Here is a 13,981-nt window from a genome sequence, read left to right on the forward strand (position 1 = left end):
GGCTTTTTTAACATAAACTGTTATAATTGTTTTCCAACTGCATTTTTTCCTCATTTGTTTTTCTTTTAATGTTTCAACAAAGAAATTGTATGCTGCTATGCATGAACCAGATGGAGTGGCGGGAGTAAGTGCAATTCGAAAGGCAGAACCCTCCTTAAAAGAGCAGATCCTTGAACATGAAAGCATTGGCTTACTGAGGGATGCCACTGCTTGTTATGACAGGGCTATTCAACTAGAACCAGACCAGGTAAGGAAACAAATGATAGGCAACATAGTGAAAAGAGCCCTGAATTAGGAACTTGGAAATTTAGTTTCAGTACTGTTTTTACCAGTGTCACAGTACGTCTGCAAAACATTTAGCCTTCTCTGAGTGTGACTTTCTTGATTGGTAAAATTAGAGACGTAGGCTAGATGATTTCAGATTTCTGTCACCTTGGAATCCCCCTAAGTGAGATTTATTTTGGGGTATATTTTCAACTGTGTTTTTAATTACTCTAAAACTTACATTATTTTAGTTCATTATGAAAATATTAAAATATGCATCAATTTTTAATAGTAGTAGTGATTCTCTATAGTCTAAGAAACTTTTTCAATGTCACATGCCCCTAAACCATTTGTGAATCTCTGAAGTGGCCCCTTAGAATCACTGAGCTATAATTATTAATAGGCGTGTATTACATACCTCATGTTTTATGGATACACTGATTTATAATCTTGGCTTAGATTCTCTTTAATTGTGAGGTATTGCTTTTTGTCTTACTTGACATATTCAGAAACTCAATATATAAGGCCCTTATTTTTTACAATCTTGTTTTCAGTTTTAAAGAACATTGCATGATATTGTTTAACTTTATTTACTAACACTCAATATCTATATTAATAATGTGTGAACTTTGAGTTTTAATTTTTATCTAAAAAGTAAAATTACAAATAATCTTCAAAATAATAAAAGGGTACTCGTTACTTCTTATAGATGATATGAACCCAAAAATTTACTAAATCTATAAAAATAATAAATTCAATCTGAGATTTTTATTTTTAGATTATCTGCACATTTTTTTTTTTAAGTTGAGGTGTGTGTAGAATTCTCTGCCATATAGCCAAGCAAGTCATTTGCTAAACTAAGAAGGGTAGATACAATGAGGTAAATAATATTTTTTAATGAATATCAATTACCCTGTTTTTGGTTCCCAAGATTTCATTTGTAGTGACAATTGCTATTTTAAATATTTTTAAATTTCTAGATCGTTCATTATCATGGTGTAGTGAAGTCCATGTTAGGTCTTGGTCAGCTGTCTACTGTAATCACTCAGGTGAATGGAGTGCATGCTAACAGGTAATAATTTTTTAAAAGAATAATTTTCTTTTGTTATTATATTTCAATGGGGAATTTTAAATTAATGATTGTGTTACTATAATATTTACTAAAATAAGGAAATCTTTTTTTGGTTTCATGGTGTTAGAGATGAACACCTAAAGCTTTTTTTTTCCTGCTTTCTTGTGCATCGATTTAGCACTTAACTCAATTTTCTATCCAAATCTTGAATTAGATTTGCTTTAAGACAGGAATCTTCCAGTACTCACTCTTGGTGAGACTCATATACGTACTTCAAAGGATATCCAAACTGCGTTATCAACACGTTATTTTTTTTGTGTTGGGAGGGGAAAATTCGTGGCTAATGTATGGAATACCATTCTAGACTGGGAATTGATTTTTCCCCAAAAGAAAGAAGCCTCACTTTCCCGAAGGAAATGATAGATACAAAGGAAAAAAATTAGTAATCCTTGTAGCAAAGATTAAGACCATATAGTTCTTCTGGTTTGAAGAGTAACTGTGAAGGTTGGGTCTGCTCTTGAAGCTGACTCGCTCTGAGAGATGAAAGCCTTATTCCTTAATATTTTTACCCGATCTCCATGGATTTTGGGCATTGAGATTTGGTCCCAAGTGATGAGATCTTAATCAAAGGGAACACAGCCAACTTTTATTACTTAGATTATTGTGAAAGTGGCTTTTAAAAGTAATTCCTGTAAGTTATAAATACTACCATTCTACAGTGTTTGAAGGCAGTGAACCTCAGTTACACACTACTGGAATTCATAAAATGAGCAAGGAATCTTTGAGATGTCGTGGAAAAGTGATTGTAGATCTTTAGATATGTTTCTCCAGGTGAGTTGGAAGATCTTATGAATGAAGGGATTGCAGGAATTTGGGGAAATCGTCCTGGCTCAAGCTGAAGTTTCAAGTTTCCTTATGCACACTGGGCAGTTGGACACCTCTTATCTTCTTTTTAGCTCCTGGATACATAAAGTCTTCTGATCTTTGGATTGTGAAAAGACCAGTGTCAACATTCAAAGGAAGATGCTATGTCATTGTAGTAAATGGTCAAGAGGGACACGTTTTCCATGGGGAGAGCGTTTGCATTAAAAAAAAAACTTTTTCCAAAATATATGGACTATTCTTCCCCTGCACAGTCATTCTTTTAAATGTGTCCATTTATGGGAATAAGTTCTCACAGCTTGATCCTCATTGCCCTTTGGTACTTCTTGATACCAAAGTTTGATCAAGCATATCCCCTCTGAATAACAGATCCTGCTAATTATGCTAACATATGTACCCTAAAATTTTGATATTTTTGTATTTAATGATAGCTTGCAAAGTTATTCAAAGCTAGACTTTTGAAAAAACAGCTCTATTGTATTTCTTTTAGTCTTGTTCTAAATTGGCTTTGGTGCTGTTCATATTTTTAGAATTTAGAGAATATTCAATAGTTTTGCTGCTATTTTAGATTTTTTTAAAAAATAAAGATGGGTTCATTTGATACATTTTATTTATGTGATTTTACTACAGAAGGAGCAAGGAGAATTGTTAAGGGCATTGGTCACAGTCTCTCTGATTTATAATAGAAGGGTATGTGTCTTTCAGTGTTATTAGATAATTAAATGGAAAATGTGCCCAATGTAAGGTCTAGCACATAGCAGATATTCAAATGGTATGATATGTAAAGAAATGTGGGTAGAGTCTAACTTCTCTTATGTAATCATAATGCAAAATATCATTACCCACCTTAGTGTTACATAACTAAAATGCTTAGAAAAAATAACCTGTTGTACTGGTTTTACAAGCCCAAATTTTATTTTATTCTTTTTTATTGAGGTAACATTGGTTTACATTAATGATGGTATTTTGGACATATAGGCTCCCCACTTCAGATATAGTTACCATAGTGGACCCACCATCAGATCACCTAAGTCCCCCACCACAGTCCATTATGCTCCCTCCCCTTTTTGTTCTCACCCTTTTCCCACCTCCTCCCCTCTTTGAATGCTTCATTTCTATAGTTAGCTTTCAAAGGTTAGTTTTTAAGCTTGTCTTTATGTGACCCTTTGTTTGGTTTCTCTGTATTCTACATATTAAGTGACATATATTTCTCTTAGCATAACCCCTCCCAGCTACATCTACATTGCCACAAATGGCATGAACTTGTCTTTTTTGATCACTGAGTAATATTTCATTGCTTATATATAACACATCTTGAGCCATTCGCCTGTTGTTTGGCACTTAGGTTACAATACTTAGCTATTTTAGATAGTGTTGCAATAAACAGGAGTGCAGGTTTCCCTTTGAATTAGTGTTTTAAAATTTGGGGGGTAGATGCTTAGGAGTCAAATTACTGTCTCATATGGGAGATCCATTTTTAATCTTTTGAGAAACCTCCTTACTGCTTTCCATAAAGGCTGGACTAAACTATATTCCTACCAACAGTGTGGGAGGGTTCCCTCTTTTCCACATCCTCACCAGTACTTCTTGTTTCGGGTCTTTTTGATGGGCCATTCTCACAGGAATGAGGTGGCATATCTTTGTGGTTTTGATTTGTATTTCTCTGATAAGTGATGATGAACATTTTTCCCTGTAGAGACAGTTTTTCCAGCACTAGGGATCCTTCCCTGACTCTTTAGTCATTTTTTAAAATATTTTTTTAAATCAAAATAATGTTGATTTATGTCATTGTTTGTGTTTGGGTAGTACAGGACCACGCCTAGCCCCCTTCAAGTGTTATCACCATGCTACAGGAAGAGTATTAAGTATTAGCTCCTCCTTGAAAGTTTGGTGGAATTCAATTGTAATGCTATCTGGTCCTGGACTTTTGTTTTTGGAGAGAGTTTTGATGACTATTTTGATTTTCTTGATTGTAATCAGTCTATTCAGGTTTTCTGTTCTTCCCTATTTGGTATCAGATGGTTGTGTAATTCTAAGTATCTATCTGTTCTAGGCTATTATACTTATTGGCATATAGATGTTCATAGTAATCTCGTATTATTCTCTGAATTTCTGCAGTGCCAGTTTTAACTTCTCCTTTTTTGTTTCTGATCCTGTTTGAGCTTTCTCACTTATTTTCTTTGTGAGCCTAGCCAAAGATTTGTCTGGTTTTTGATTTTTGTTTTTATTTTTATTTTTTTAAGATTTATTTTTTACAAGAAAGGGGTACAGGCCAGATGCGCAGGAGGGTGAGAGGATTCACCAGAGACAGAGTGGGGAACAGAACAGGCAGACTGACAAAATACACTGCTGAGGGGAGCAGCGGGCACGACAGGAGGGGTCTGGTGCTCTATGTGGGACCCTCGCTGCTAGCCAGGATCGAACCGGCGCTGCAGAGGCCGTGGACAGCTTCAGTGCCACCAGGGGAGGTCCTGATTTTTGCTTTTAAATAACCTTTGGTTTCATTAATTTTTTGGACTATCTCTTTGATTTCCATTTCATTTATTTCTGTTCAATTTTTGTATTTTCTTCATTGGCTTTTGTGATTTTTTTTTTCTCTTTCTCTAATTCCTCCAGGTGGGAGATAAGGTTATTTATTTGAGTTCTTATTTCTTGATTTGAACGTATATTGCTATATGTATCCCTCTTAGTACCCCCTTTGCTGTGTCCCACAAGTTCTGGAAGGTCCTCAGTGTTGTTTGTCTTGAGACATTTTTGACTTCTACTTTGATTTCCTTCTTTTTTTATTTTATTTTTTTTTAAAGATTTATTTATTTATTTATACAAGCACTGGGTACAGTCAGAAGCGCGGGAGGGTGGGAGAATTCACCAGAGCCAGAGCGGGGAGCAGAGCAGGCAGAAGGACCGAAGTGCACTGATGAGGGGAACAGTGGGCGGCAGGAGAGGTCTCCAGGCATTTGGGACCCTCACCCTACAGCCGGGGATTGAACTGGCGCTGCAGAGGCTGCGCGCAGCTTCGCAACCCATCGCTCAAACGCTGCGCCACTGGGGAGGCCCTGATTTCCTTCTTAACCCAATAGCCTCTTATTAGTGTCTTGTTTATTCTCCATATATTGGAGATTTTCCCTGCTTGCTTTTTGTAGTTGATTTCTAGAGAAAGATGCTTGATATGACTTTGTTCATGAATTTGTTGATACTTGCTTTGTGACCCAGTACGTGGTCAGTTCTGGAGAATGCCCCATGCCCACCACCATGTGTTAAAGTTAAAGAGACTCTCCTCAATAGTATGGTCATGGTTCCTTTATCATAAATGAAATATTGACATATGCATAAGGTGTTTTTTTTTTTATTGTTATTGAAGCACCAGTATTTTACCTCCTTGCTAGTGTTTTGACAGTATATGATCTCCTCATCCCCCCAGGTGATGAATTTGTTTTTGGACTTTTGATTCTCTTCCATTAAGTTATGTGTCTATTTTTATGCCAATAATGTTTTGATTACTGTTGTATTGTAATATAATCAGATAGCATGATACCTCCATTTCATTCCTTTTCCCCTCAGAATTTCTTTAGGTATGCAAGACCTTTTATACTTCCCTATAAATTTTAATATTTCTAGTTCTGTTTTCTTAATGATTATCATTGGTATCTTAATGGGGATGCAGTAAATCTGTGTTTCACTTTTGGTAAAATAGTCAGTATGATTATATTGATTCTACCCATCTATGAACATGGAATCTTTCCATCTTTATGTCTTGTTCTATATCCTATAGTTAAGTCTTGTGTTTTCATTATATATGTCCTTCATCTCCTTGGTTAGGGTAATTTCTTGTTATTTAATTTCTTTTAATACAATTGTGAATAGGATTATTTTCTCATTTCTTTTTCTTCTCATTCATAATTTGCATATGAAAATGCAATAGATGTTTGTATGTTGATTTTGTAACCTGCCACTTTGCAGTGTTCATTAATTATTTCCACTAGATTTTTGGTGAAGTCTTAGGGTTCTCTCTTTGTATATTCAGTGTATGTCTACAGATAATGATAGTTTCAATTCTTCTTTTCCCATCTGAATTCCTTTTATTTCCTTTTGTTGTCTGATTAGTCTAGCTAAAACCTCTAATGCTGAATTACAAAGAAGTGGTGAAAGTAGATATCCTTGCCTTGGTCTTGATCTTAAAGGGGAAGCTTTCAGTTTTTCACCATTATGTATAATATTGACTGCAGGTTATGATACATGAATTTTATTATGTTGAGGTAGCTTCCTTTGGTTCCCATCTTGTTAATAATTTTTATCATAAATGGGTGCTGAATCTTGTCAAATGCTTTCTCTGCATCTATTTATATTATCATATGATTGTTATCTTTCTCTTGTTAACATAATGTGTTATATTTATTGACTTACATATATTAAGCCTTCCTTATTTCTCAGGATAAGTCCCACTTGATCATGATATATGATCTTTGTGATGAGTTGTTGAATTTGATTTGTTGGTAATTTGTTTATGATTTTGGCATCATTAGTCATCAGGGATATTGGTTTGTAGTTTTCTTGAGCTGTCTTTGGTTTTGAGAGTAGGATGATATTGCATCATAAGTTGTATGATATTGCATCATAAGAAGATAACTTTCCCATCTTTTTGGATTTCTAGAAGTAACTTGAGCAAGATGGGTACATGTTCTTATTTAAAGATTTGATAAAAATAGTTTGTAAAACCTTCTGGGCCTTTTGTTTTTGGGGAGATTTTTTTTATTACTGTTCAATTTCTATGATTGTGATTATTTATTCAACTCTTCTGTTTCTTCCTGATTTTCTGTGCTCTGTTGTTCTAGAAATTTGTTCTGTTTCTTCAAGGTTATCACATTTATTGGTACATAGTTGTTCATAGCAATCTCTTATGACTTTGGGGATTTGTATAATATTTGTGGAAGGTTCTCCTCTTTGTTTTAACTCTTGGTTATATTAAGCTTTTGTTTGGACTTTTATTTCTAATTATTTTCTCTCAGCTCTTTTTTTTTTTCTTCCTTCTACTAACCCTGTGTCTAGTTTTTTCTTCTTTCCAAAGTTGCTTTGGGTGCAGATTTAGATTGTTTATTTGGAATTTTTCTTGCTCCCTAATGTTAGCCTATAGTGTAATTATCGGCATGCTTAAAACTGCTATTGAAGCATACCATAAATTTTGATAGCTTGTAGTCACATCTCATTAGTCTTTGAGGTATTTTTTGATATCTGCTTTCATTTCCTCATTAATCAGTAGCTGTTAAACAGCGTGTTGTTTGGTCTCCAGGTACTTAAGGTTTCTTTGTATTTTTTTTTTTTAAGATTTATTTATTTACATGTATAGGAACTGGGATACAGGCCAGAGGTTCAGGGGGTGAAAGGATTCACCAGGGACAGAGGGGGGAGCAGAACAGGCAGACTGATTGAAAGACACTGCTGAGGGGAGCAGCAGGCGAGACAGGAGAGTTCTGCTGCGCCATGTGAGTCACCTCCCTGGCCTGGGATCAAACTTGTGCTGCAGTGGCTGTGGATAGCTTCATTGTGCTGCAGCTTAATCCCTTGCACCACCAGGGAGGCTCCAGGTTTATTTGTTTTTTATAGTTGATTTCTAGCTTTATGGCCTTTTGGTTGGATAGAGTACTTCATCTGATTTCAATCTTTGTGATTTTTATTGACAATTGACTTGTGTCCCAATATATGGGTCTGCTCTTTTGAGTGTTCCATGTGCTCTGAAATAAAATGTAGATGCTGTTTTGAAGTGGAGTGTTCTGTAGATGTCAAGTCAATTTGGTCTAGCTCATCATTTAAGTCTCTTAATTTTTCTCTGTCTTGTTACTCTGTCCTTGGATGTAAATGGGTATAAAAAATTCCCTGGTAGTGTTGTGTTGCTGTCAATATGTCTCTTGTTCTATTAGTAATTGCCTTATGTATTTAAGTGTTCCATCATTTGATAACTATATATTTATGACTGTTATTTCTTCTTGGATTAGGCTGTTAATCATAATGCAATATCCATCTCTATTTCTTATTACTGTTATTAATTGGAAATCTATTTTATTAATAAAAATATCGCTGTTCCTGACTTTTGATGGTCATTTGCTTGTAGGATTGCCTACTAGTCTTCATGTTTGTGCTTTATGCTTGTCTTGGGTGATAAAATGAGTTTTCTGCAAACAGCAGGTTAGACTTTGTTTTGAAATCCATTTACACTTAAGGTGATCATGAAGATATCAGTGCTTACTGCCTTTTATTTTTGTCTTTGTCTTTTTATTTTTTGTCATCTTTATTTTATATTTTGACTAGCTTCGATATCTGTTAACACCAAGTTGCACTTGAAAGAAATACTATAGAGGTTACTATAAAGCAACTGAAAGTCATAATTATCCAGGCATTAATTTTGCTCTAGTATATAGCACTATTTAATTTGTCAAATGTCAATTTAAAATAGCTTCATCAGAATTAATTATAGAAAATGTGTTTTGGGGAAATGGAAATTGTTTGTTTCAGGTAGAGGTAATTTTTTGTATCTAAGTACAAAATAAAATACAAATATAATACATAGAACAAAAAAATTATAGTCAGAGGTATCTAAACCAATGGAAAAAATTTCTAAATGCCACTTTAAATTTAAATGAATAAATTTCTTATAGTTGATAAGCATTTCTTTTAATAGGTCTGAATGGACAGATGAATTAAATACATACAGAGTGGAAGCAGCTTGGAAATTGTCACAGTGGGATTTGGTGGAAAACTATTTGGCAGCAGGTAAAATTACTTCTTAAAATATAAGCATTTTTAAGATGTCATAAATATTCAGACTTAATTAGCAAAGCAGCATTCTTAATTAATCTCTCAGACTGGTTTGTGATTGTACAAAGTGATTGTACAAGAAAAACATTTGTACACCATTTCTGCTGATTATTTTACCAAATGAAATAAAGCTTTTCTTGAACTTAACTACTATGGCATTCTATGACTTTTCATTTGTTTTTCAGATGGGAAATCTACAACATGGAGTGTCAGATTGGGACAGCTATTATTATCAGCCAAAAAAAGAGATGTCACAGCTTTTTATGACACGTTGAAACTAGTGAGAACAGAACAAATTGTACCTCTTTCAGCTGCAAGCTTTGAGAGAGGCTCTTACCAACGAGGATATGAACATATTGTGAGGTATTTGGGGGGGGGGTTCCCATTTTTATTTTCCTAATCTGTGTCATCTGACAGGCTTGAAATTTTTTGACTAGTAAGCAGTTGGTAGTATGCTTGGTATAATGTATAGCTACACAAAATGGCTCTTTTCTTCTTTTACCTCAGAACCACTCTAGTGTTTTGTTTTAAATGTTCTTACATATAGCCTTGTAATTGTAAAGGAAATTATGCAACTTCTGAAATGTAACAAAAATATCTTTTTTGTCTTTTTACAATGTCAAAGTTTATTTGCTATATAACTTAAATAATCTAGACATCTACTATGCCTGCCACGTTGGTACTTATTGATTCACTTTTCATCTTTTCATTTAGAAATGCATTTGACTCCCCATCCCCCAACCCCCCTCGACACCCCCCCCCACACACACACCAAGAAAATATAGGCATTACATTACTAGAAATAAATACTAACTTTTAGAGGTAAGGAAGAAAATAATTGAAAACATTTTAACCTTGTTAATTCAACCAAAGAAAATAATAAAAAAATTATTGCAATGGGACCATAATGATTTTTTTTTTTAGTTATAATAGTTTACTGTAATTTGTATCAACCCCGTTGGTATCAGCTGCATGAAACCAGAGATTGGGCCAGTGAGATTAATTCTGTTCTGTAGCTATTCAACTTCATTCTTTTTTTTTTTAATAATTTATTTTTATTTTTTTATTTTTTAAAGATTTATTTATTTATTCAAGCACTGGGTACAGTCAGAAGCATGGGAGGGTGAGAGAATTCACTAGAGCCAGAGTGGGGAACAGAACAGGCAGACTGACGAAATACACTGCTAAGGGGAGCAGCGGGCATGACAGGAGAGGTCTGGCGTGCCATGTGGGACCCTTGCCGGTGTTTGGGGATTGAACCAGTGCTGCAGAGGCTGCATGCAGTTTCGCAGCCCAGTGCTCAACTGCTGCGACACCAGGGGAGGCCCTTCAACTTCATTCTTGAACACTGAGTCATAGACACTGACTTTTATACATGGGATAAATATAATCATGAGTGTTTCTATCACTCTTAGGGGGAAAAAACCCAATGAAAACTGCATTCATTTCATAATTTTGTACTGGCATTTACTATGCTGGGTCCTCTTGCACAATACCTGCAATAAATGTAAATTTATTGGATCCATATTTTATTTTGTCTTTGAATAGGTGATAAAGTTTGATTTTTTCATACACTTTAATTTAGCTTTACATACCCTTCTGCAATATAATTTATAGGAATTTGGAGATCAGTGCAAAAATTAATATTTATTTCAACAATAATTGGTGATTATGCCCAATTTTACAGTTTGTATACCGATAATAAATTTTGAATAAAGCTCATCCAGTGAAAACTGCACATTTCAGATTCTCTATAGCTAATTTTCTTTGTATATGCAATTAATAAGGTTGACTATGATAGCATTTTAACACAGGTTCTATCTATTTTCAGATTGCACATGTTGTGTGAATTGGAACACAGCATCAGACCACTTTTTCACCAATCTCCAGGTGAAAATTCTCAAGAAGATTCTCTAAACTGGGTGGCTCGACTTGAAATGACTCAGAATTCCTACAGAGCCAAAGAGCCTATCCTGGCTCTCCGGAGAGCTTTATTAAGCCTCAACAAAAGGTTTTTCATGAATTTAATGTTGCATATTATTTGGGAGTGGTTTTCTTCCTAATTTTCTCTTTGAATCATTATTTTTCTCTTTTAAATTATCAGGGCTATGCTACTTAGTTGACATGAACCTAGAACTTAAGAATTACTTTCATATGCACTATATATATTTTCAAATAATTCAGAAGATATCTGGGGGAGGTACAAATTTAAGTGAGTAAGATCACCATAGACTTGTAATTGGTAAATATGGAACATTCTAAGAAAATTAAATTTAGTGTTTTAGTAAATCTCCTGTGATTACTTTAAATAGTATATTGACAAGGCTCCATTTTAATTAAGTTGTTGACTACACTTTAAAAATCCTCTTTTTGCCTGCTTGTTTTGTCATATTTTTTCAGACCAGATTACAACGAGATGGTTGGAGAATGCTGGCTACAAAGTGCCAGAGTAGCTCGAAAGGCTGGTCACCACCAGACAGCTTACAATGCACTCCTTAATGCTGGAGAATCACGACTCGCTGAACTGTATGTGGAAAGGGCAAAGTGGCTGTGGTCCAAGGTAATGGTCAAGGGAATGTCATCATAGATATATAGATAGATAGATAGATAGATAGATAGATAGATAGATAGATAGATAGATAGATATTCTGTTGCAGATTATGTAGCTACAAAAGCCTGACAGAGACAATCCCTAATCTAAATTTAGAATCACCTTTCTGTTGCCTTTTTCATCATTTATCTCCCATCTTCTATGAAACTATTCCTTCTATCCTGAAGTTCCCAAATATTTTCCCATTTCAAGACTGAAAGTGCAATTCTGTTTCCATGTCCTCATTTTTTTCTTGAGGGAATCAATCTATTTTTACTTTGTTTTCCCTCTCTATATGTATACAGAGCACATTAGTATGCATTCAAAAAATATTTTTTAAGTGAAAATAACACAGTATCTTACTTGCTGTCCTTGGCAGATAATTACTTCTGTGTGGGCTTGACAGTATTATTGTCAAAATTTACTTCTAATCTAGCCTGTCATGACAATTTTAGCTGCAGAACAAAAGTCTCCAGCAATTCCCAGATTAAAGCAGTAGTAATGAGAAGGGGGGCTTGCAGTTTGTACCCCAGAGTTAAGTGGCTATTACATATTTCTTCATGTTTGTCATGAGTATAGTACTCAGCATAGAGTGTTCTGAAATTTACACTTTGCAACTATAATTGGTACCATATGTGATTGCATCAACATTATGGTGTGAAGAAAGAACACAAAGATATTTCCTGGATGGGAAACTCTTAGATGGTGTTTAAAAGTAATAATTCAGCCTTCATTATTGGTACCTGATCATTTCTAAGCTAGTAATACCTTAAATTCAGTATTTTAAAAAGCAATTCATTGTCTATTATACAATACCTGCATCACCTCCTATTTTTGTGAACCTGCCTGTATTTAACATCCTTTCATCTGAGACCAAAATCTGAGCATTGTCTTGAATTTCTTCCTCTGTCTCACTTTCCACAGTTGGAGACTAAATATCCTTTAGAAATTTCTTTTGCTTCCTCTTATTTATCTCTGCTTCTTTAATTCATGCACTTAGCATCTCACCATTTTTTTTTTTTGCATCTCACCATTTCTCTATGATCTTTCTAAAATGCACATTGAATCATGTTGCTCCCCTGACTAAAATACTTCAAAGTATTCTTCATGACTTTAGTATTAATTTTGAACTCTAGAAAGCACAAGAGGTCCTTTTCATTGAGTTCCAGTCTGCCTTCTTCTGCTTTATTTATCACCATCACAACAGTTTAGACTTCAGCTTACACCCTAACTACTGCCATTCTCCCAATAAAAATTAATACTCCTTCTTCCAAAAATGTCCTGCACTGAATTGTCTGCAAGGAAAATTCCTACTCATTCTTCAAGATCTAATTCAGATTTTCTTCATTTGATAGCTTTCCTAACTAGTGCTCTACTCTGTTTTCCTGTGTCTTCAGGTGATTTTAGGGGTTTTCCTTCCCTAGCGCCTCTTACTGCCTCGTGAATGTTCTTCGGTTAATAGCACTTAACACGTGTTATTTATTTATTATTTAACACGTTTTTTATTTATTCATACTTGTTTCTTCCCAGTCATCTACTTAATTCCCTGAACTTTTATGACTAGGAAATGAATGAATAAATGAATTAATGAACAAATATAAGAATTCTACATGAAATGAAGCAATGTTTCCTTTTATGATTTACATTCATAGGAGAGAAATGAGAAGTGAACATGAAATTCCAAATAGATTTTTATACACACATACACATATTTAATGTAATCTTTAATAAAGCTAAAACTTTATTTGTTCTTCAGAAAATAGAGATATGTACTTAAACACTTTTTTCTTTTAGGGTGATGTTCATCAGGCACTAATTGTTCTTCAAAAAGGTGTTGAATTATGTTTTCCTGAAAATGAAACCCCTGCCGAGAGTAAGAACATGTTGATCCATGGTCGAGCTATGTTACTAGTGGGCCGATTTATGGAAGAAACAGCTAACTTTGAAAGTAATGCAGTTATGAAAAAATACAAGGCGAGTAAATGTATAATGTAATTTCAGTTAGAAATTCAATCTTTTTCTTTTTGAAAATGGGTAAAATAATTTTTCCATATGGAAGAATAAATGTATAAAAATAGCAAGGAAACTTTTTTTAAATTAATATATACCATAAAATATAACTAGAAAATTATCACAAAATAAATACATTTGTGAAATCTCCATCCAGTTTAAGAAGTATAGTATTAGCACTTCCCAGCATTAACCACATTGTAGCCTGAAAAATTTTGAACAAACATAATATGTGCCTTCCTTAGCCGGTATTAAACTTTGCATGGATAGCATCATAAGAGATATTACTTTTCAATCCGTATAGCAAAGAAAAACTTGCAATAGAAATTTTTTAGAAAATACCTTGAATTGAA

At 34.2% G+C, this 13,981-nt stretch overlaps 1 protein-coding gene across 3 annotated transcripts in view; it reads left to right on the forward strand.

Moving 5' to 3' along the window:
* Positions 1-13,981, forward strand: part of ATR (ATR serine/threonine kinase) — a 121,085-nt gene that overhangs the window by 73,982 nt on the left and 33,122 nt on the right. For all 3 annotated transcript variants that reach the window (XM_037525846.1, XM_037525847.2, XM_037525848.2), the window contains 7 exons: positions 83-247; positions 1,245-1,336; positions 8,892-8,983; positions 9,214-9,391; positions 10,860-11,039; positions 11,429-11,588; positions 13,413-13,592. In XM_037525846.1, the coding sequence (XP_037381743.1) occupies positions 83-247; positions 1,245-1,336; positions 8,892-8,983; positions 9,214-9,391; positions 10,860-11,039; positions 11,429-11,588; positions 13,413-13,592 (1,047 nt within the window). The remainder of the gene's footprint in view (positions 1-82; positions 248-1,244; positions 1,337-8,891; positions 8,984-9,213; positions 9,392-10,859; positions 11,040-11,428; positions 11,589-13,412; positions 13,593-13,981) is intronic.

Source organism: Talpa occidentalis, unplaced genomic scaffold (assembly GCF_014898055.3).
Source record: "Talpa occidentalis isolate TD23 unplaced genomic scaffold, MPIMG_talOcc4v2.1 talOcc4.4, whole genome shotgun sequence".
NCBI lineage: Eukaryota > Metazoa > Chordata > Mammalia > Eulipotyphla > Talpidae > Talpa > Talpa occidentalis.